The sequence below is a fragment of the Bactrocera dorsalis genome, unplaced genomic scaffold, assembly GCF_023373825.1.
Source record: "Bactrocera dorsalis isolate Fly_Bdor unplaced genomic scaffold, ASM2337382v1 BdCtg012, whole genome shotgun sequence".
NCBI lineage: Eukaryota > Metazoa > Arthropoda > Insecta > Diptera > Tephritidae > Bactrocera > Bactrocera dorsalis.
Window position 1 is genome coordinate 175,379 of NW_026038063.1, and position 22,523 is coordinate 197,901.

General features: G+C 30.5%; 3 protein-coding genes across 6 annotated transcripts; 1 reads left to right on the plus strand and 2 right to left on the minus strand.

The window, feature by feature from the left end:
• Positions 1–73: 73 nt before the first annotated feature.
• Positions 74–6,797, minus strand: LOC105228136 (SLIT-ROBO Rho GTPase-activating protein 1). 2 transcript variants are annotated; one of them, XM_011207807.4, is made up of 18 exons: positions 6,726–6,797; positions 6,164–6,259; positions 5,778–5,961; positions 5,401–5,566; positions 5,239–5,328; positions 5,031–5,162; positions 4,828–4,956; positions 4,266–4,769; positions 3,948–4,215; positions 3,676–3,888; positions 3,495–3,600; positions 3,211–3,435; positions 3,081–3,151; positions 2,301–2,401; positions 2,171–2,250; positions 1,850–2,096; positions 897–1,301; positions 74–775 (listed from the first exon to the last, which is right to left on the minus strand). In XM_011207807.4, the coding sequence occupies exons 2-18, from the start codon at positions 6,237–6,239 to the stop codon at positions 428–430; spliced, it is 3,345 nt and encodes a 1,114-aa protein (XP_011206109.2). In that variant the 5' UTR covers positions 6,240–6,259; positions 6,726–6,797; the 3' UTR covers positions 74–427. The 2 variants fall into 2 exon arrangements, with proteins under 2 accessions (XP_011206109.2, XP_029406841.2); XM_029550981.2 differs by having other exon boundaries at positions 6,576–6,748.
• Positions 6,798–8,956: 2,159 nt separating this feature from the next.
• Positions 8,957–11,399, minus strand: LOC105228137 (leukocyte surface antigen CD53). 2 transcript variants are annotated; one of them, XM_011207810.4, is made up of 5 exons: positions 10,995–11,399; positions 10,478–10,666; positions 10,214–10,399; positions 9,325–9,525; positions 8,957–9,262 (listed from the first exon to the last, which is right to left on the minus strand). In XM_011207810.4, the coding sequence occupies exons 1-5, from the start codon at positions 11,058–11,060 to the stop codon at positions 9,044–9,046; spliced, it is 861 nt and encodes a 286-aa protein (XP_011206112.1). In that variant the 5' UTR covers positions 11,061–11,399; the 3' UTR covers positions 8,957–9,043. The 2 variants fall into 2 exon arrangements, with proteins under 2 accessions (XP_011206112.1, XP_049317155.1); XM_049461198.1 differs by having other exon boundaries at positions 10,478–10,676; positions 10,995–11,398.
• Positions 11,400–14,231: 2,832 nt separating this feature from the next.
• LOC105228139 (muscle LIM protein Mlp84B) lies at positions 14,232–20,956 on the plus strand. 2 transcript variants are annotated; one of them, XM_011207812.4, is made up of 9 exons: positions 14,232–14,427; positions 14,602–14,724; positions 14,797–14,956; positions 16,936–17,065; positions 17,983–18,079; positions 18,534–18,618; positions 19,214–19,510; positions 19,568–19,888; positions 19,958–20,956. In XM_011207812.4, exons 2-9 carry the CDS (start codon positions 14,610–14,612, stop codon positions 20,226–20,228), a joined length of 1,476 nt encoding a protein of 491 aa, XP_011206114.1. In that variant the 5' UTR covers positions 14,232–14,427; positions 14,602–14,609; the 3' UTR covers positions 20,229–20,956. The 2 variants fall into 2 exon arrangements, with proteins under 2 accessions (XP_011206114.1, XP_011206113.1); XM_011207811.4 differs by lacking the exons at positions 17,983–18,079; positions 18,534–18,618 and adding exons at positions 17,273–17,369; positions 18,845–18,941 and having other exon boundaries at positions 14,249–14,427.
• Positions 20,957–22,523: the final 1,567 nt, after the last annotated feature.

Genomic DNA, 22,523 nt, shown 5'->3' on the forward strand with positions numbered 1-22,523 from the left:
TTTTACAGCTCTTTTGTTCTAATAAAACTCTATTTATATATATTTAAATATACTATATAATAAAACGCATCAATGGAAGAAAAATATCCAAATGTTTTAATATGAAAATTATTATTATCCACCTAAAATAGGCATTAATAGATACATCAAAAATGCAAATAATATAATATAAAAATTTCAAATTAATTATGAAGCAAGTATACTTCTATGTATGTCATACTTCTATATATAGTACATACGTTGTGATACCGACATGTAGTATAAATATATATTTTTTCGATTGTAATGCCATTATTTAGTGATTTCTTCTATTTATTAGGAGGAAAAGCTCATCAATGTATTTTGATTATACATAAATTTAAAAATATAAAATAAATAAATAAAAATATGTATATTGATTGTTGGAGTAATACATTAACAAGGCCTTTTACTCCATATTATTACTTGTATTCGATTCAACTCTATTTTCATTCGAATTCGTTTCCTTATTTTTTAAATCATTCTGTTTGTGCGCCATTTGATATTGATTTAATTCGTGATCTAAAATAAATCCACGTGTTTTCGCAGATGAAGGATTTATATTGGTATATAAATTATTTCCTTCTACAATAAAAAGATCACTTTGGGATTGTAGATCTTCACTAACTAATACGGATTTTGACGCACCGACTGCTTTGGGTACATCATTCGATTTTTTTTTCTTCAAAACTGTCGTATGTTCGGCGTTTTTAAAAATCCCCGTATTTCCTTTTATCTGTGTTGTTTCACCGATATCCTAAAATATAAAATCTTTGTAATTTATGACAGGTTTTTGTAAGAAAAAAAAATGAAGTTCTATAAACTTCACGTAGTTAAAGGAAATTACATATTTATGTACATTTCGAAACCAATATTACCTCTGTATTTTCTTGAAAAGCACTCTCAAAAATTGATTTATTTTTTGAGATTGGTAAATCCATAACTAGATCGGGTGCAATGGGCTTCTTTTCGTATGGCAAATTGTAGCAACTTTCCTTGGATGTACCGCGTGATCTTACTTCCCATAAAAATTTATTTTTTTGGAATTCACTCAAATTCTTCAAATCCTCTTCGGTTGTGTCGTCAATTTTAATAGAACATTCAAAATCCTCTGTAGGTTGAACACTGTCAACATTAACATTTACCGAGGGTATGTTGGATATGACTGAATTATCTACTACATCTGTGTTTCTTTGCAATATTTCGATGCTGTTTTGGTGAGTGTTAATGGTTTTTTTATTGAAATCGGAAATACATTGCTTTGACTCCGGTGCCGGTAGACGCTATAAGCATTAAAATAGTAATTGGTTTATATTTCAACATAATTTAATTCATAGTTCAGTCGACAGTGGCCGACTTATACATTACCTATGTCTATGGTCTATTAGAGGTCAAACGAAGTTTATTTAAAACCTTCATATATGATCAAAATAAAAAATAAATATGTCCGTATAGAAATTCTTTCAAATCTTGCAATTGTTAATAGTGAATTTGAACTTATTGTAGAATTTAAAATTTACAGTATAAGCATAAATTAATTTGTTTAGAGGCTTTAATGAAAAAATCGTAAATAAGGAGATCATAATACTACTCCATCAACAGTAAATTATATATATGATCTTCAAATTTGAATTAAACACTAATATTGTATGAAAATATTAAAAAATATGTATATTAACAGTATTTTTCCCTTAAAATTTCTAAATTTGTATAATCAGTAATATAGATAGAGCAAGTTTCGTCTTCAATAGAAGCGATTAAATCTCCTATGTACAATTTTGCAAACAACATAAAATGTATAATGCTAATTTTACACGGTCGTTTCAAGTACCTCTAAATTGTCACAGGTGTTTACAATCTGTATTTCGGCATGTTTCTCGTAGTCATTTAATGAATTATGTTCATAAAATTCATTATCGGTTCCTGAATTGTATGTTATTGGATCAATATTAGGCTGTAAATATACGTGACAATCATCTTTTGTGGTTTCTGTTTGAATTTCAACAGTCGGCTCGTTCTCAACATTAATATCCCTATGGTTGTATTGTTCAATAGATATTTTGTCTCTGTCTTCCCCTCTGTGTATATAAATTTTAATATTATTGTTTTATATGATATCTTTAATTTTCAATATACTCGTATATGAACATACTTGATTCTAAGCGATATATATTTATCTGGTATTAGTCCTTCTGTTCCATTTAATGCTCCGTGCCACCAATCATTAGATACCTGCAAATTTTGATATTAACTTCTTTAATATTATATAATACAAGACATACCTGTTTTCTTAAGATTACTATATCTCCTTTGCGAATTGATAATTCACGATTCGATCGTGCTTTAAAATCGAACTGAACTGTGGCTTCCAGAGTTTCTGATTCTGTACAAGAGAAGAAATTTTGATATGATTATACTTTATTTATTAGTCTTAAGTTAATATTTTAAACAAATATAAATTTTTTTTCGTACAGATTTCCGTTGGATAGCTTACTATTATGGTTAAAATAATCTCTTGGACGTACTGTATTTTGAAGCAAAACATTATTGAAATAGGTGCGAGAATTACCCTATCTCCCAAATTAATTATTTTAGTTATTCTAATCGATTTCTTTATTCTCTTTAAAAAGGTAAAAGTCTTTTAGGCCGTCTGCTACACTTAACATTATATATCCATATATGTGACCTGGTCTACGAAAAGGGGGCTTAGGTGCGAAAACTAGTTTTCTGGGAAAAGCTGTTAAAAATAAACAACTCGTTTCGTCAGTTATCTCATTAATTGTTTTTTTTTTTTTTTTTGCACCTAAGCCCCCTTTTCGTAGACCAGGTCACATATATGTTTTTTCTAGTGAATGATATCGTTAACGCGAAGAATAATTTCATTGGCAATATTTTTGCAATAAAGTATTGCGGGCTGGAATGATTTCAAATGTCTTCAGTTCTTAGCTCTCATTTGAAAATTTATAGAATATTTGGAGACTTTCGTTAAAATATAACTAGTTATGTGTTCTGTAAAGGTACATGAGAAATATTTTTTGATTACAACTTTTTTTAATTCTTACCATCTTCGGAGGGGCAAATTTCTGAGTCCGGATCTTCGGTCACATTATCAACAGGGGATTCACCAACAAAACTACAGATTTGGTAAAGTCGTTAGTATAATTGATAAGATTGAATAAATATGCATCTTACATATCCATAAAAGGTTCGTGAGATATATATTTTTCGTATTCTAAGCCTACTAAATCAGGTGGAAAAATATCATCGTGGTATAATATCATACATTTAATAAGCTCGTTTATCTGATTTTGGTATTGAACTTGATCTTTATCTTCCGGCGCAGGCATGAGAGTCGGACCGAAACAAATAGCTAAATTAAATGCATCCATCATGTTCTCATCCGCATATTCCGATAGACTATAAGAAAATCGTTATCACAGTTATATAAAACAATATAATCATTTTGGTAAACTTACTGATTTAGAAAAGCGAATAAATAACGAATAACTATTAAAACCGTTGGAGAAAGATTGCTTAAAAAATTTCTTATTGCTGTTATGATATCCTCTTTTGAACGTATTTCTAAAAACACAAATAAAACAATATTTATATAGCATCATTTTCAGTCACTTAAAAACCAAAATTGAACTCAAATACCTGCAATAGACACAAAATGTTCGAAATATACTATAGGAAATAATGGCTCCCTCAATTCTCGCAAGTACAGCTTTAAAAGGCCAGCAACGGAATTAATATCCGACGCGTCGTTTGTATCTGCAAGCGGATCTTCGCCCCTTTCAAATGCTTCTCGAAAATTTGAAATTTCCACTTGGGAACCGGAAACTCTAAATATTCCTTGATGATGTAATCCTGGAATAATATTTTGAAATAATTTATAAGTTTTACAACTAAAATCGTTGATTTCTTACCATATAAATTAATGACACGTATGCAGCTACGCATAACGAGTGGTACCTCCTCGTTGGTAAATTCTAAATACTCTTCTAAGGAACCGCCAAATAATTTTGGTTGGCCAGTAATATTAACACGTCCAATTCGCTTCCGGGTTGATGTTATGACTTTCGTTTGAGAAGGTATACAACATGAATTGTTCTTAACTAAAACGTTTCGTATAAATTCAGCCTTTGCGCTTAAACGTGCTATGCGTGAAGTTCCGTTTATATATTCTCGAATTTTCTACAATAACAATAATAATTTATAGGAAGAAAATGTGTTCTACAACTTACCATTATGTAATAATCTTCGATGTCCTGCTTTTCAGCTTTTAACTTAGGCGTAATATTGCTGTTGGGTGTCTTATGTATATAGTGTCTACCTTCAGTGAAAATATCGCTGGTGTCATTGTCCTTGTTATTATAATGTTCCAAGAGTTTCGTTTCAGCTGTCTCGAGTGACTTCCAAACTTCGTCGCATTCTATGCGAAGATCTCGCAACCTTTGACCTAAAGTTTCTAATCTTTGTTCCATATCTAAATGTAATTCTTTTTTTATATCCATTTCAATTATTTCAGTCTGATCTTGTTGGCATTGCAATTCTAAACGTTTAGGTATTATAAACGCTGCATGATGGTGTTCTAAAAATTTTTGTTTATCAGCTCGACAATCGATCGAGTGTATTAAATGTGAGAGATTATCTGCTTGTTGAAGAATTGCCCTCGATCGACCCTGGTCTGCCGAAACATGCATTAGTATCGCTTTTGAAATCATAGATCCAAATCCAAGATCCATACACTAATGAAAAAGTGAACCTTATTAAGGATAAGTGTTATTAAAGGTTAATGTATCTTACATCTATTAGATCACACAAATCTTCTACAAAATATTTATGTATCGTAGTATTTGAAGCTTCCAAACATAACTGGTATTCAGTTTTAGCTTTTAGCGCTTTCAGTCTTGCATCTTTATATTTTGTATCCCTCTGAAATTAAAGACAAATGTTTTATATATATCTACTACAGTGACAAAAATAACTTGAGTAAAATAATGCTTTACCTTGACTATTTCTTTTTCGGTAAGTTTATATTTCTTATTTCGTTCCAGTTTTTCTTTTGCAATTGTCTGCTCCAATTTTTTTCTCTGGGCTTCTGCAGTAACCAACTTTAGCTTGGCTGATTTACATTCACTCTACAGAAAAAATATACATAGGTACAACGTTATTAAATATTATAAAAAAAAAATCGTAATTCAAGATCCGTCTAACCTCGTATCTTTGATACGTTTTCATTGTCGTATGAAGTTCTTGAAGTAAATGTTGAATATCTTCGTGAATTTCATATCCTATTAATTTAACCTATTTAGAAATTACGAAAATAATTCACATTAGTAAAAAAATAAAGAGCTACTTATCAACCAATATTTTCACCTTTTTATATATCCTCTGAACATCTTCAATAGTGGTCTGTAAACTTGCAACAATACTTATGGAATATAAGTCGGCCAATATTGCGTGATCTTTTGATAAAGACTGAGTTTCCTTAACTAAATGTTGCCAACACGCAAACGTTGAAAATATTGGCCAGTGATCTCTTCTATAATAAAATAAAATAAAACTACCGTTAAAATTTAAATTGAATTCGATAAATTAATATGGATACAGGATTAAAAATTTCGGGTCTGATTGACCAATTATGCCAACTACATAAACCATTTATATAATACAGATTAAAAACTTAGTTTTTCTTCACTATACTAAAATATATACATATAAGGTGAAATAAAATAATGATTTTTTTAAAGTACTTTTGTTTCTGTTCCTTGTGTTTTAAGAGCAATCCACGTGCAAACTTCTCTAAGCTTTTACTGTAGTCTAACTCTAATTCCCCACGACGGCGAAAGAAATCTTGTATTTCTTGAATTAATCCAATTTGTGACTCCACTCTGGTATCAAGACAACGTAGTTGTTCATTAAGTTGCTGACGAATACCTAGAAATATTAATAGATTCGGTATAAAGTACTTTTATTAGCTTGCGTTGGAGTTGTTTTAAGCAAAGCAAAGCAAATGTTAAAACAAAAATAACTTCCTAGTTGTTCAAATTACGTTACATCAAATACAATTAATAGTCACAACAAAGGTTTGAAATAAATGTGATATGAATACTGCTAAAATTCTTTTTAAATTACTTACTACTGAACATAACGATCTTTCTTGTAGATCCCACTCTTTTCATTGGGCTCTTTATATCCTGATCCTTTTCACCCATTTTTATATGATCATCAAAGTCTAAAATATAGAAGAAAAAAATTAATTTTTAAATTCACTACTAAGCTTTGTTCATTGAGATCCTATTTGTATATTCGAAGAATATACCATCGGTCTAAAAAGATAGTTGGCAACTCTACATAGGACATACAGACAAAATCATTTCACTCCTCCTTTTTTATAATCTTTAAATCTTTGCATAAATAGCAATAATTTCTTGCTACTACTATTACGAGTATAACATACATATACGGAAATAATTAGATTAATGAATTTGACAAAACGAATTATGGGTAAACAAAACAAAGAAATTACAAATATTGTAAACAATTCAAACCGGTTCATCCCATAATGTATTGTAGTATTAGTAGCCTTTTAACCAAAAGTACAAACAATGAAATTGTCGATTATTTTTTAGCTATTATTTAAGTTATTACTTTTCAAAAATTAAAACAAATAAATCAGGGATTTCCTAGAATAGACTTACGAATCTTAGGAATATGTATACGCTTCTAAAATTGTTTTTACGGTAGCGTCATATTAGTGCGATACCAAGTATGATATGGAAAATGAAACATATTTGGCCTGAAGAACACTACAGAAGGTATTATATATTTATTGATTTTTATAAAATATGTACTTAATAAAAGAGAGACAATTGCCGTAGACCAAATTATTTAACTACATTCTTTGAACTTCTTTTCATATCATATAGTTCACGTTCTCAAATTCGTGTACGTAGTGTACAAAAAAATTTACTAGCTAGATTTTACTCTTATTTATTTTATTATTATTTTTTAACATTTCTATTAAATTATGAATATTTACATATATTTCCGAAAATAATGTAATAATCGTTTGAAACGGAGCGCTACGCGCTAATGAGAATGATTGCCGATGTGTTTCCCCTCATCGTTGCTTTGCCTACAAAAGCTGGTTTGAGCAACAAAAATAGTTCATACCTGAACATACTTCTCTTACCCTAGTATATGTAGTAGCTACTACAAAGAAGTAGTGACAAATAGTTGGCGTACTTTCATTCTTGATTCTTGCAATTTCGGTGTTTGAAAAGTTACGCTAAATTGTAAACAATTTTATTTCTTAAAATAAATAATTCTTATAATATGATAGAGGAACTAATTCTGAAGACAAGCTGCACATATTGGTATCAACTAACAATTATTTGGGCTACGCAGAGAATAATACGTTGCGCGGTAAATACATATGTACATATTTCTTTACGTATTTAAAAAGAAGTTTGAACCTCATTCAGTTCTCCTAGTGGATGATAGCTTTATAACTTTTGAAGAAATATTTCAAATGGCTGTGCAGGAAGATGTAGACTTCATTTTATTCAGATGCTATTTATTTCACGATGCAGTTCCCAGCCAGAACACACTGCACAAGTAAGTTATGTTTTATAGGCTTTTTTAAATGCATGAATTAGTTTTTTGTTACATTGAATATTGCTGAATGTTATTTAAATTAAATATTTTTGTGTATCTTTTTATATTCTTTTCACCATTTTCTAAAATACTCTTATTATACTATGCATATTTCCATAATACATACAAAAAATAGATAACAAAATGTAAATTTCCGAGCATTTCGCATAAATTGCAAAAAAAAAAATCGATTGATGGGACTAACGGTATTTTGATTTTCGTTTATGCCTTACCTTATCTTAGCAATACTTTCCAAAGAATTGCAAAATTGTACTAATAAAGCTACATAATAGGAGGATTACGTTGCTCTTGCAAAACCCTTGCATGGTGCACGTATTGCACGAAGTTTAGAATTTTCCAATTGGGACAACGACAAAACAACAACACATACGCAAAGAAATAATTGCAACCCTATGTCAGCTGTCATTTTACCTAAAGACATATTTGAATGCAGAAAGTGTGCCAATCACAATGTCATTTACAATAAATTGACCGAATCAGCTGTTCACAAAACCGTTAAAAACCATGAGAAAAATAAAAATTGTAAAGAAACCCCCATTTTATTTAGTGCTCCTGATTTTGGAATATTAAATTATGTAATTGAAACATATTATGTGATCATTCTTTCTTTATTGAATTCCACAATATACATACACTTACAAATACTCATGCATAAGTACATGTATGTGTATACCATGATTCAATTATGAAAGATTGATTAACATCAAAATCAGCCGTTTTCTTTTGATTCGTTTTGTTTTATGATTCAAAAGTAAATTTTTCCAATAAAGTCAACCTATGAAAAGGAATGCCGAGTTTCCTAGGAGTGACAGGTTGCGAAGTAGAACACTAAGCGTATCACCCGAGCACGTTCAAATTGAATCAAACGATAAAATTTGGGTTACGCATTATTAACATTCTTTTGGTGTTGCCCATTCCGTTTACATGAATGAAATTTCTGACATTCCTTTCATATAATCTTAAATTTCGTCCTAACTACTAACTAACTAATTTATTATAACAATGAACAAAGCAATCGACCTGCTGGTCATACACTACGCCCCACTTGCTTATATCGCCTGGATGCAACAGGATTCAGTGGAAGGAGAACTGCTGGAATACCGCGCTCTGAACATTAAAAAAAATGTCTCTTGATGGTTCCGATTGAAGATTTCCACATCGAGGTTGAATGTTCCCCATCACAGAGCACATAGCGTGCCTCCCATTTACTTATTTTACATACCATAGCCAACATTAAAATCAAAGAAAAATCTTGAGGGTCACAATTATCTACATTCCATCTCAATTTACAATATGTAAAGAATTAAATTATCTGTCCATTTTAAAAACTAATTGTCTGTCATTTCGGCATAGTTGGTGGCTTAGAGGATTTAATAATCCGATGGCCTGGTGCTGAGGGTGAGAGACTCAGTGGGGAGGGCATATCATGACGTTTATCTTGTATTGATAAAGGAAGAAATTGTTGTTGACGCTTCTTGTTCAAGTTGCTTATATTGTGATTATTTTCACTTTTCCCAAAGAGGATAGCTAAATGAACCGCACAAAATAAACCCAAGCTCTGAAAAGTGAAATGGGATTAGTGAAATTTTAAATAATGTTTCAAGAAATAAAAATATTTACCTGCACAACAGCTATGGTTGCAGAACCTAATGAAGTAAAAAGTAATCGATTTCTAATTTGCTCAGATACAACCGATAAACAACCTCTTTTATAATGAGTGTCACATGCAGATTCATAAGCATGTTCTGGTCGAGAGCAACAAGACCACGGCAGGGACAGCCGACGGTAATCTAAGGGTCCGTCTACTCCGCAACACTGTAACTATAAAAAAAAGGAAATAGGCTATAGTAACTTTTTTTCGCTGTATAGATTTTATGAAACATTTTACTACGGGGTAAAAAATTCCACTTTTTGCTTGCCAAAAATAGAAAGTAAAATTTGGCAATTTAAATTCAAAACGATCCCAATAGATTATTGACTACATACATACGTAAAATAAATAAAATTTTGAAAAAGGACATTGCTTTGCTAATGAAACTTTGTGGATATTGTCTTGTCTTCATTCGATCGCCTACATCAAGTTAAAAAAAATAGCTAAATTTTATCTCTTTCACAAAAATCAAAATCCTGATATTTTAACATTTTTTTCGATGAAGAACGTATTTTATAGAATATATTTTTCCCCTTAATTTCAAGATTTTTAAAGTTGTTTTCTATTTTAATTGACATCTATCTTTAAAACGCAATTTCACTTGCCTGACTAGAGATTGTTCAAATTTTCCAAATGTAATTTCAGTTTCAACTATCAGAATGTTCAATTTTCTATCGATTGACTTTTTGGGATTGTGGTTAATAGTAGTTTCTAACTCGCTGATTTCTTTGCGGGGGGTTCGTATATAATTTATTATAAAAACACTTAAATCTTTATACGCCAATTTTATAAAATAACATACAAATAAGTATTGTATATACATATAAGATATACATACATATATTTATAATGCCTTACCTGCGATTGCATACGGTTCCATAAATGCAAATTGTCAACCTTTGTCCTAGAAAATTTGTCAAGAAATTCAACGAACGAATCATCTATAAAAATTTCCACTGATGTTGGAAGGCTCTCACGCATTGCCAACGACCAGCCACATATGAAGAATTGAATGCAAATGCACGCCACCAATGCCGCTATGAACTATAGATTTGAAAAATTAAAACAATTTTTGCCACATTAAATAAACGTCCCTTATGGAGTGAACTATTTTCTTGTTACCGTTCCTAGTAGACATCGTTTTCTTTGATTTGTAGCTTGACATCCCATCCAACAGAGGAGAAATGTAATTGGCCCTAAACACAATAGAATGGCAGCTGGAGCCCATAATTTATTTTGGACAATACCGTAATAACCAGAATGACCCCATAACAGAATTGTACCAACTAGTATTTGGGCAGCACCAGTTACCTGCAAATTACTATATTATATTACCGGATGTTCGTGCATACATACATACATATGTATGTATGTATATATAGATAATAATTTGTATATGTCATATATCGTAGGTTTGCAAGTATGTGTACAAATAAACTGGTTACGTTATAAAACCAATGAGTACTTGACCACTGTAAATAAGTAGTTTAGTTATTATAATTGATGATTGTTCATTTATTTAATGAAATAATATTATCAATTTAGACTTGAGTTTATTGTAGCAAATCGACCTTCAAAGTGTTTAGTACTCATTACTTTGCCATATCCATAAAAACCTTAATATAGTTAGTTTACATACCATTAAGAGCACGACGTAGCTGTAAACTAAATATTTAAAACATTTAATCCGCTTTGTTAATGCCATATCATATGTCGACGCTTGCACTGAACGCGAATTTTGGGTGGTAATTCATTTACAAATTTAGAGGAATACAATAATTATCCAATGCAAAACTTTTCGCGCTCGCAATTGAGTCTATTTAAAAGGTTTCCAATCAAAAAAATTGTCTCAACATTTTGAATTCTATTTTAATACTCCAGTATTATAGTATAGTAATTCGCAAATTATATTTCAGTTTGCTGTGATTATTATGTATAAGAAAGCACGATAAGTGAAATCAGTTTGATAAACTGTTTGACTTTTCCTGTGCTTGTGTTGCTGTCCTTCAAGCTTGCTTCTTTGCACACTCACTCACTTATGTGCAAGTGACGTTCTTCTTAAGCTTTTCATATTATCTATAACTTTTCGCAACTACAATCTAATGAATCAAAAACAAATGGTGCCATATTTAAAATATGAAAAAGAGGTATACATATGTATACATTTGTACATACATATATCGAATTTATAGAAATAAAATAATTATTGAGATATATTGTATTTAATTTAAATGCTAATTATGCGTTTTGAAAAAAAAAAATGAAAACTTTCAAAACCTTTATATTTTACTATAAGTTTTCTAAATCAAAATACCATTAGTCCATACTACATTTTAATAAGTTCAATTTAAGAAAAACAAAAGAAATATTCTAATTATATTCATATGTATGTACATACATATGTATATGCATATATGTATGTATGTATCTTTGTATAGATGTAAATATTTATTTATTTCAATGTAATAAAATCAGTGAATAAAATTGTGAAACTTAACATCCATTCATCTTAAGTACTATATCGTCACCTAAAATGCAAAATAACGTAAGAACATTTCGAAAATTTACACGTGAATGAAACACGAAATAAAATGGAACAAGAGTGAAAAAAAATTTAAAATTGGTTAAACTGGTTTATATTTGAGCACAGAACCTGAAAATGTTGGACATATGTAATATTATGTATTATATATAATTTGAAGTAGTGAGTCGTGATCAATAAGATATTCAATTTTGAATTTTTTGATGATACATTATTTTGCATTTTAGGTGACGATATATTGGTTTTTGTTTATGTGCTTATATTGTCAAAATAAACTAATTCCATTGAAATTTTGGCAATCGTACGCAAAATGTTGTCTTTAACCCAGCGTACTGGTTCTTCATCGACGGCTAATGTGATCAGCCATTTTGTTTCTCTCCCTACTCTATAACTTCCTTCTTACCCATAAAAACAAAAAACTTTAGAAGTTTCAAGCGCATTTCAATATCAATTTGAAAGGATGGAAAATATGTCTTTTTAAATAATAGCACAAAAAACAATGAAGATCGGAGAACAAAGAATTATCCACATCAAACATTTTGATGAATTAATGGTATGGCAATGGTAGAGGATCTTTATGGAAGCTAATAATTTTTTGATAAAAATAAGAGTTTTTCCCTTACAGCACAGCCTTATTATTTCAGATCTAGGCAGAGCCAACGCAAACTCAGCATCCACTTATTGGTGAGCGTGACCGATATATACAGAAGTATGAATATTTCAATAGAAAACCGTCTTATTGACTTTTCTTATTGGAAAATGGATCAAATGAAAACTACATTATCCACTAAACAGCAACATTACAAAATGTAATATACCTTTCATAACGATGAACAAATATATACAATTGCATATGTGACTTGCTGTAAAATAATTAAAAAAGTTGAATAACATTCATGTACGTGTACTCATACTTATAAGTTCAATTATATTTAATCAAACGATACACACATTTAGAATACATGAATGTGCTTTAAAATAGAAATAGTTAACAAACACATTTAGTATTTTGATAAACGTCTGATATAGTTATAAGTTGGCGGCAATAATGTGAGTCATAGGTGTTGATGACGTTGCGATTGGTATCAGACGTTCTCACAACGCACTTAGCAGAGTATTTATAATAATATACATATATGTATGTACGTATCTTAATTAATTTCGGTTCTAATATTATACTTCCTTACATTACATACATTCCATAGATGTATGTATTTTTGGATTGCGATACTAAAATATAGCCCCTAAACAACATATTTGTAAATCAGGAAATGTTTCGCTTATGTTGATCACACCTTATGTGATCAATATTTTAAATTTATAATAGTAGGATCAACATAAGCGAAACATTTCCTGATTTACAAATATGTTGTTTAGGGGCTATATTTTAGTATCGCAATCCAAAAATACATACATCTATGGAATGTATGTAAATAGATATACACACTTTATATATTTTATATGAGCTTAGGTTTGTATATATGTACATACATATGTATGTATGTATACCATATATAGCATAATTAAACTGCTAATGCAACTATGTTGATTAAAGGACTTTCAGTATATAGACATTTATATTAGTGCTATAGTAAATAATATATAGATATTAATACATTATGTTAATGAAAGTAATTTTGAATTTGATGTTTTTTTGAAAATATTTATTGGTAAATGTTTCAAATATATGTATATAAATTAACAATAATAAATTTCAATGTATTTCTAAAATTTCTTATGACTTAAAACTGCTTCTTATTGATCGTTTAGGAATGAAAATATTCTTTTATTTTTGATATATTCACACAGAGAGATACATACTTTCATACGTATGTCAAATGTGTATGATTGTAATTTCAGATTGGGAAATAATATTTTTGTGTTTGCCAAATATTCCTTAAGATTTCTCATATGTACCAAATGCATTTAATATGTACATATATACATACATACAAACGCAGCTATAGATGCCTATGCGAAAGTAATATAGGGGAATTGTACACGTAGAAAAGCTTAAAATAAAACATTGAAATTTATTAAGTTTGTGGAAAACTTTTAAAAATAGATTTTCCTTATTCACCAAAGCTACCACTTTCGATATTTTAACTTTAGTTGTTATAATCTATTCAAATAATAAGGAAATAAATAAAACTTATGAGTAAGATCATGACATTTTTTGAATATTTATTGTGCTTCTAAATATTTATGGATGAGTAAACGACTATTTCTTCATACACCTCATATAGTTTGGGTACAAAAGCTTTTTCTCTCAGTATAATATGCCTTAAACGAAGAGAGGGTAAACGAGAAAAAATCAACGAGTCTCTTGAACATTGGCCATCTCTATCTAATAACACAAAATTCAGATACGTTGTGCCGTGTGCACTCACAAATATAGACTACCTGCGTGCAGCAACCTTTCAGTTCATTTAAGATCGTTGCTAATCGAGGAAAAGTACTTTGGCGCGGTGCTCCGATATATTTCACCTAGTTTTAAAAATTAAATAAGAAAAAATTCCAGTTACCTAAGGTATGATTATGAGTTTTATCCTTAAAAAAAATAGGAATAATTTTACTCAGTTAATAGAAAGTGTTTTTGGAAGGAACAATAAATCATTGTGAGGAAATTGACTGAATCAACTTTAAAACAAAAAGATTAAAAATGCTCTGATATGCTTTATAATTTAAATATATTAATTTATAGATATAAACATGCCGTTCACACCTGTTGAAACACCTAAATGCCCAAAATGTGGCAAATCCGTTTATGCCGCTGAAGAGAGAGTAGCTGGTGGTTACAAGTTCCACAAAACCTGCTTCAAATGCGGTAAGGCGATCTGACTCAACATTGCCGATATGCAAACGTTTGATTGATTATATTTCTATTTTTTCAACTCAGGAATGTGCAACAAAGCTTTAGACTCCACGAACTGTACTGAACACGAAAAAGAGCTGTTTTGCAAAAACTGCCATGCCCGTAAATATGGCCCAAAGGGTTATGGTTTCGGTGGTGGTGCTGGATGTTTGTCAATGGATACTGGAGCACATTTAAACAGAGAGTAAGTATATTTCACCATTCTTCATTCTTAACTTCGTACATAAATGATTAAATTTGTCACTACTTTGGAGCTATTTGTAATACCTAATATAATACATTGTAAAAATATCATAACTTTATGTATTCATGCGTGTTTTTGCGAAATGTGGCAAGAAAATGTTAAATATCGAAAGCTTAAAGCTAACCGTAGAATATTGTATTTAGCAAATACACATATCTTAATGAAAGCTTTAATTGTATGCAATGTATACAATATATGCTACATTATTTTTACACATTTGTGTATATACATATATGCATTGTAAGTAGAAAACGGCAGAAGTATTCATGTAATGCATGTATTTGTTTTCCACACATTTTCTATAAATAGATTACTTCTAATTGCTTATGTATCTATATACATATGTATGTTTACATTTTGTCATTAATCGAAAACTAGTTTCGTCCATCCATATTTTCATTTACAAAACTATTGCCATAATCAAATATTCGTAATATATAAAAAGTCCATACGAATATTTCAACGAAATAAATTTCTATCTAAGTGATATTTTTCACTTTACCAATGTGTGTATTTGCGAAAATACTCACAAATGTATTGCCTTGTAGCTCTGAACGGCACACTTACATATTATATACATATATGAATATGTGCTAGCTGTATTTAGAAAACATATAAAACATTGTTCTTCATTTCGATATTCTCCCATTGTAAACTACTATAGATATTCGGAACACTTTCGATGCGATATAAATAAATAATGTGTAAATATACAAATATCTAGAGTCATAGGAAGAATAAAAGGATTAAATTTTCATTTAATATTAGTTATTTTTAAATAAATGAAAGGAAAAGTATATTTTCATGCTTGTGCCTTAGCATAAACGTAAAAACTTATAAAAGTTCACATTAAAATTTCAAAAATAATTTCAAAATGCCTATGCGTCATGCTTTAACTTTATTTTAGAATATTTGAAAACACATATGTTTTCCTTAAATTCAAACATATTATTATTTTTTCATATTATCGCAGCAACTAATTTACATGGCGAAAGATAGACGCAGCGATGGAGTTCAGGATTCAAATGTTCTGTCGTGTTAATGTGAACACCTTTCCCGTTTAAATAGTCTACTACATGTTCCAATGTTTTATTACATGTCGCCTCGAAATGATATTAATAATTGTTTTTTTTTTTTGTATTGATGAATATTTCATAAATATATGTATGTCTGTATTTGTGAAATGTTATTAAAAAACTATAAATAAAAATAAAAATGGATTTTATTTACGAAAAAACTTGTATTACACATTTTTACAATGGGAGATAGCTATTATTTTTAAACAAAACGCTGATTAATCCAAATGTTTATATGTATGTATACATGTATACATGGATATAAGTATGTTATTGTAACCAAGGCATTTTTTCTAATATGAGCAAACGAAACCTAACAAAATGCCTATGTACATAATATACCGTTGGTTATTAATTTTATAATTTTTCGGATTTCATCTAAGATGATATCGCCAAATCATTATTGATATTAATATTAAATTTTTAACTGGATCTTAATTTATATAACTATGTACATACATACAAGGTGTGCCGGAGGATCCATTACCATGCAGCAGTCATAGCCTTTGATGGTAACATTGTAGATTCTTATATAAAACTAATAATGTACAACCATTATAGATTTTGTGCTAGTATTGAGAGTAGTATTTTGTTTACTTCCTTAATGAAAAAACATGTTGTTAAAAATGTTCCAAAATGTTTAATGTATAAATTATAAAGTGAAATAAATCATGTAATAAGGCTTTACAAAAATACAAAAGCAATTTTACATGCTTAACAATGTAATGTTATGTAGACGCATGTAATCGTTTTTAAAATATTAAAAAGTTTTTTGTGAAGATTATTTTATGTCAATACAAATATAAATAATAATTTAAGCATTTCTTTAATATTTAATTATAGTGACATTGATGGTGTACGTAATGGTGCGCGCTTAGAGCCACGAGTAATTGCTAAAGCTCCAGAAGGCCAGGGTTGTCCCAGATGCGGTGGTTACGTATATGCGGCCGAGCAAATGTTAGCACGAGGCAGAGTAAGTTAATTAGAATCATTTGTTTCTATAATTTTTTTTAATAAAGAATCAATTATTTGAAATTACACTAAAATATAAGCAGTGCAAAAGCTTACTAAAACAATCCAAATCAAACACTTAAACATATATTAATATGTACCATCATAGATTTTAAATCTAATATAATATTTAAATCGTTTATTTGCATTGAACATGTCAAATAACTAGGGATATCATAGACGATGCTTCAAATGCTTGCTTTGTAACAGAACACTCGATTCTACAATGCATTGCGATGGCCCTGATAAAGATATATATTGCAGAGGTATACATTTTAATAATGTTAAAATCAGTGTCAATTGTTTTCTTTAGATTGCGGCTGTTTTTAAATTATAATTATATACGTTCATAATATATGTAAATGTGTGTGTTGAGAAATATCCGGTGCTCAGTTATACCAAAACATCAATAATTCTATGCGTATGTATATAATATTTATATGTAAAACGTGTTTTAATTATAAATTTTGAAGGGATACTATTGAAGTTTTATATGTAAATGTTTTCTAAACACATGCACCTCATATGTCAACCATTTGGAAATATGTATTAACGTTAACACGCAGTTTATGAAAATATTTTTCTATTAAATGATATCGTTATTTTAAAATTGAAACACTTAAAACCAATTATTTAATAAATCAGTTTTCAATATCAGACAATTTGGAAGCTATTGCTAATACCCATTCATAAGCAAATTTCAGTGCCAGCTCGCCATTATAACCCTATATACACATGTTCCTCCTTCCCTCATTTACAATAGCTAAAAAATAATACATTCATATGCATCTACCTTTATAAGTAAATACATTCATAGGGCACTACAAGAGTAAATAAATTCCTTCTGCATTTCATAATTAACCTTATATTTTTCAACAGCAATGGCACAAGGAGTGTTTTAAATGTGGAAACTGTTCCAAAGGACTTGATTCTATCCTTTGTTGTGAAGGTCCAGATAAAAATATTTACTGCAAAGGTATTATTTAAATAATATTGCATACAAATTTTCACACATTGTTACATTCAAACAAAAAACAAAGTGACTTTTCATATTTCTCCAGCTATATAGTACATTTAAATTACAATTTTTAATTAGTAAGAAATAAGTGTACACAGCATTAACTGCTTATGTATATACATATAAAAATTTCATCATTCGATTGTGACAGACAAAATGGGCGCCTGTAGAGACGTTCAACACTGGATTTCCTCACCCTTCTTATAGCTTGCTTGTTAACACTTTTATATAATATTATATTTGAAGCAGACTCCCGTAAGTCACTGGAAAAATATCAAGGATACTACTTCTACGTTGAATATATGTACGTATTTAGCTGGAGAAATGTTTAAGCACACCTAAAATATAAATTAAATGTATATGCACATTTACATTCCGCCCAAACCTTGTGTTTTTCCTTGCACAAAATTAGCTTGTTATGCAAAGAAATTCGGACCTAAAGGCTATGGATATGGTCAAGGCGGTGGAGCTCTTCAGTCCGATTGCTATGAAAATGGGTAAGTTTTTAACAGCATGCTATCATTTGATGTGATATTTATATGTATGTTTCTATATATATGTTCTATATATGTATGTACGTAAGTATACATCAGAATGAGTTCAAGTTAATGTATGGGGGTAACATCTACACATACATAAGTATAAATAGATTTTAGTGTTGTTTCCCAAGACTTAGCAATTTAAATTTATCAATATTTGTTTTTGATATTATAATAAATACAGGGTGTTATGCTCAGAAGTTTGGCGCCAGGGGTTATGGTCATTTAGGAATTTCTTCTATGGGACTTATGTCTGACATAAGAGACGCCGAGTGGCAAAGGTATACATGCCTACATGTGTAGTTTTTTTATTATACGTAGTACATTCGAATGATTAAAAAAAAAGATGATAACTTAAATCGCACTTGCTTCCACTGATGGAAAAGTCAATATAATTCTAAAAAACAATTAAAGTTCAGAACATATGAATTAAAACATGAATAATTTTCTCTCTATATCCTCTACATATATAACACTTATTCATATATTTTTTATAATCCATAAATATATATATATATTTTTGTTTGAATATATGTATGTAAATGTCTTACAGCGACTTGGCACCAAAAGTAGCAGATATAGATGTTGGAAAGATTCAAGCACGTGCCGGTGAAGGTTGCCCACGATGTGGTGGCGTTGTCTTTGCCGCTGAGTTGGTGCTCTCGAAGGGACGCGAATGGCATAGGAAGTGTTTTAAATGCAGAGATTGCACAAAGACGTTGGATTCTATCATTGCATGTGACGGACCCGACAAAGAAGTTTACTGTAAGACTTGCTATGGAAAAAAATGGGGCCCTCATGGCTATGGATTTGCATGTGGATCCAGTTTTTTGCAAACTGATGGCATGACGTTAGTAACAATGTTTGATCAGTAGCCATGAATAATTATAAACTATACAACTTTCAGTGAAGAACAAATTTCTGCTCAACGTCCATTTGTATGCCCTGACACCACGTCAATCAAAGCACCTGAAGGTGAAGGCTGTCCACGTTGCGGTGGCGCCGTTTTCGCCGCGGAGCAACAACTTTCTAAAGGCCGTATGTGGCACAAAAAGTGCTACAACTGCACTGAATGTCATCGACCATTGGACTCGATGCTTGCGTGTGATGGGCCAGACAAGGATATTTACTGTAAAGCATGTTATGGAAAACGTTTCGGTCCTAAAGGATTTGGTTATGGACACGCACCAACGTTGGTGTCCACTTCCGGTGAATCCACAATCCATTTGTAAGCCAATTACATATAAAAAAAATGAACAAACATGTATATATGTATATATATTTTTTTTTATTTCAGCCCTGAGGGTAAGCCGCTAACTGGGCCTCGTTCATCAGGAGGTTGTCCGCGGTGCGGATATGCCGTTTTTGCCGCGGAGCAAATGATTAGCAAGAGCAGAATTTGGCACAAGCGTTGCTTCCATTGCGCTGACTGCAGAAAATCTCTAGATTCAACCAATTTAAATGATGGTCCGGACGGTGATATTTATTGTAGAGCATGCTATGGTCGCAATTTCGGACCCAAAGGCGTTGGTTTCGGTCTCGGTGCAGGCACCCTTACAATGACATAAAGTACTTTTCCAAATATATTTACATACACATACAAATAAATACATATATGCATGCATATATATAATATTATAAATATATATATGTATATACATACATGTTGTGTGTGTATTTAAATATATCTAGAATATTATTGTGTATACATATAAAAACTAAACTATAATTAAAATCGAACTTAACGAAATGACTATAATTTTCAGCACGAAGTAGGTATTATATAATTAAAAACCGACAAAAATAACTAATCGATCTTTTTAAACGAAAACTCGCGCTACAAATTAGTTTACATCGAGGACGAAGTTCAATTCATTATTTATTTATTAATTTTTAAATAAATTATAAAAAAATGTGTATATATTGAGATGTTTATATTTAAACGTCACATATTTATTTGTTCAATTCATTCAATAACTTGTTGACACTGTTCTTATCTAAATATTACCGTGTATCAATAATTTGTAAGAAAAATGTTGAAATAAGCTATTGATTGACTTGCATTAATAAAATATGTATGTATATACACAATCATTTCCGAATACATACTCTATATTTAGAATTTTTTGTAATAAACGACAACAAAAGTGTATATATGTATGTACGCATAATGCAAAAGTTGTCGCCAAGTATTTATGTATATTAGTGCCTTTTGTATGATTGTGCGTATTTGAGAACAAAATAAATAACGAAGAACCCTAATCTTTTTTAAATATATATAAAAAAGAAAACTTGATATTTGTCTAAATATTTTTCTGGTGCAAAACACACACTAATTAGCATAAAAAAAGAGATCACAAACATAAATAGGTTATGCCAAGGTCCTGTCCGAGGGAAGGGTTATATAAAAATAAAACAGAAAATTTGCCCATAGGCGACATCTTCTCCACCGTAAAAATATTGTTCATCACTTTCAATTATAAATTCTTCAAATCTGTTGTCGTGCAACCTTGCCATCGCGAAATATCAAGGATCTATATTCAAGCTTGCTTCAGCCATGAAATAAAAAACTAAGGCGACCTAGGGTAAGAATGCGCCATCATTGAACTTACACACGTTCTCGACTATGCTAACCAACAATTTATTTGAACGCTACTTGCTAGATATAATGCTAATATTGGAAATGCAAAATTCTATACAATAAGCATTTGCGTACGTTAACATCGTTAGCCCAAATGTTCAAGTTCCGTTGGAATCCGCAAACACACTCATAGGGAATCCTACGTCCGTAAAAGTACTTCAATCCCCTAACGCTCTACATTTTATTACGAAGTTCTCTATAATTAAGTTCGCTTGTAAGGAAAACACATTTTTCTGTCATAATTTCATAATACAGATAATGGATAGCGTCGTGACGCAATGTGACAGGAAGCTCACATCCTTCAAAATTGCACTTCTTCTCTGGGAGCCACATTTTGTCGACTAGCATCGAGAAGCTCTAGCACCAGAGAGCTCTATGCAAGTGCAGTGGCACACCGCGTAATATGGATTCAGACATCCATGATAATGACAGAATCATCGTTATCCACGACAGGTCAGTGACCTGTGTGATAACTCACTAGAGAAACACAACAGAAACATTAAATTCACAGCTAATATGGTAAAGAAGGAGTTAATAGGAATCGGTACAAAAATTGTATTAGATGAAATCCTATGTCTCGACTAATTTCAACCAAATGCATGATATAATCCTCATATTATTAGAGTCGAAATTGTACTACAACATGCCTACTTCCCATATAATTTTAAGTTTCAGATGATTCTGTCTTTCAGTATATAAATCAAGCATCTACGCAGGTGTCGGAATGAAACTTTGGCAAAATAGTCCTTCGATATGTTCCATCTATTGCATAAAAATGGTCGAATTCGGCCCATACCTTTTCAAGCTCCAGGCACCGGCAGAAGCCAGACGGAATCTTTTCCCGATAATAATATGCCCTCGTGTAAAGTATGGGTAAAAACGGGTCAATATTTACCCTAGCTTTTTTGCATCTAATATAAGCTTTTTTAAGCTGTCGCTAACTTTACCATATTTATTGATCAATCTGTTAATCGGTCATTATGTGAAATATCTTCACAGAATTGAGTGGATACGTGTTCTCAAGTCTGCCATACATTCGCTTAATGCCAAGAGTTAACGTAATCACTACAGATCGTTCGGTTAGACTCTAACATAGCCCTTCTATTTTCTCTATAAGTCTTCTTCACTCATAAAATATATCTGTTACAGTTTGTCATATGTTATTCCGTTCTGTCCCAACCTACAATATTTATGAGCTACTCTCTTTATCAATTCATACGCT

Coding starts and splice junctions, on each gene's coding strand:
- LOC105228139 (XM_011207811.4), top strand. CDS start 14,610: ATGCCGTTCACACCTGTTGAAACACCTAAATGCCCAAAATGTGGCAAA. Junction 14,725..14,796: donor CAAAACCTGCTTCAAATGCG/GTAAGGCGATCT, acceptor TTTTCAACTCAG/GAATGTGCAACAAAGCTTTA. Junction 17,370..18,844: donor TAAAGATATATATTGCAGAG/GTATACATTTTA, acceptor TAATAAATACAG/GGTGTTATGCTCAGAAGTTT.
- LOC105228137 (XM_011207810.4), bottom strand. CDS start 11,060: ATGGCATTAACAAAGCGGATTAAATGTTTTAAATATTTAGTTTACAGC. Junction 10,667..10,994: donor GCTACGTCGTGCTCTTAATG/GTATGTAAACTA, acceptor AGTAATTTGCAG/GTAACTGGTGCTGCCCAAAT. Junction 9,526..10,213: donor GGAACCGTATGCAATCGCAG/GTAAGGCATTAT, acceptor TTTTTTTTATAG/TTACAGTGTTGCGGAGTAGA.
- LOC105228136 (XM_011207807.4), bottom strand. CDS start 6,239: ATGGGTGAAAAGGATCAGGATATAAAGAGCCCAATGAAAAGAGTGGGA. Junction 5,329..5,400: donor TTCAGAGGATATATAAAAAG/GTGAAAATATTG, acceptor ATTTCTAAATAG/GTTAAATTAATAGGATATGA. Junction 3,152..3,210: donor CACGAACCTTTTATGGATAT/GTAAGATGCATA, acceptor CCAAATCTGTAG/TTTTGTTGGTGAATCCCCTG.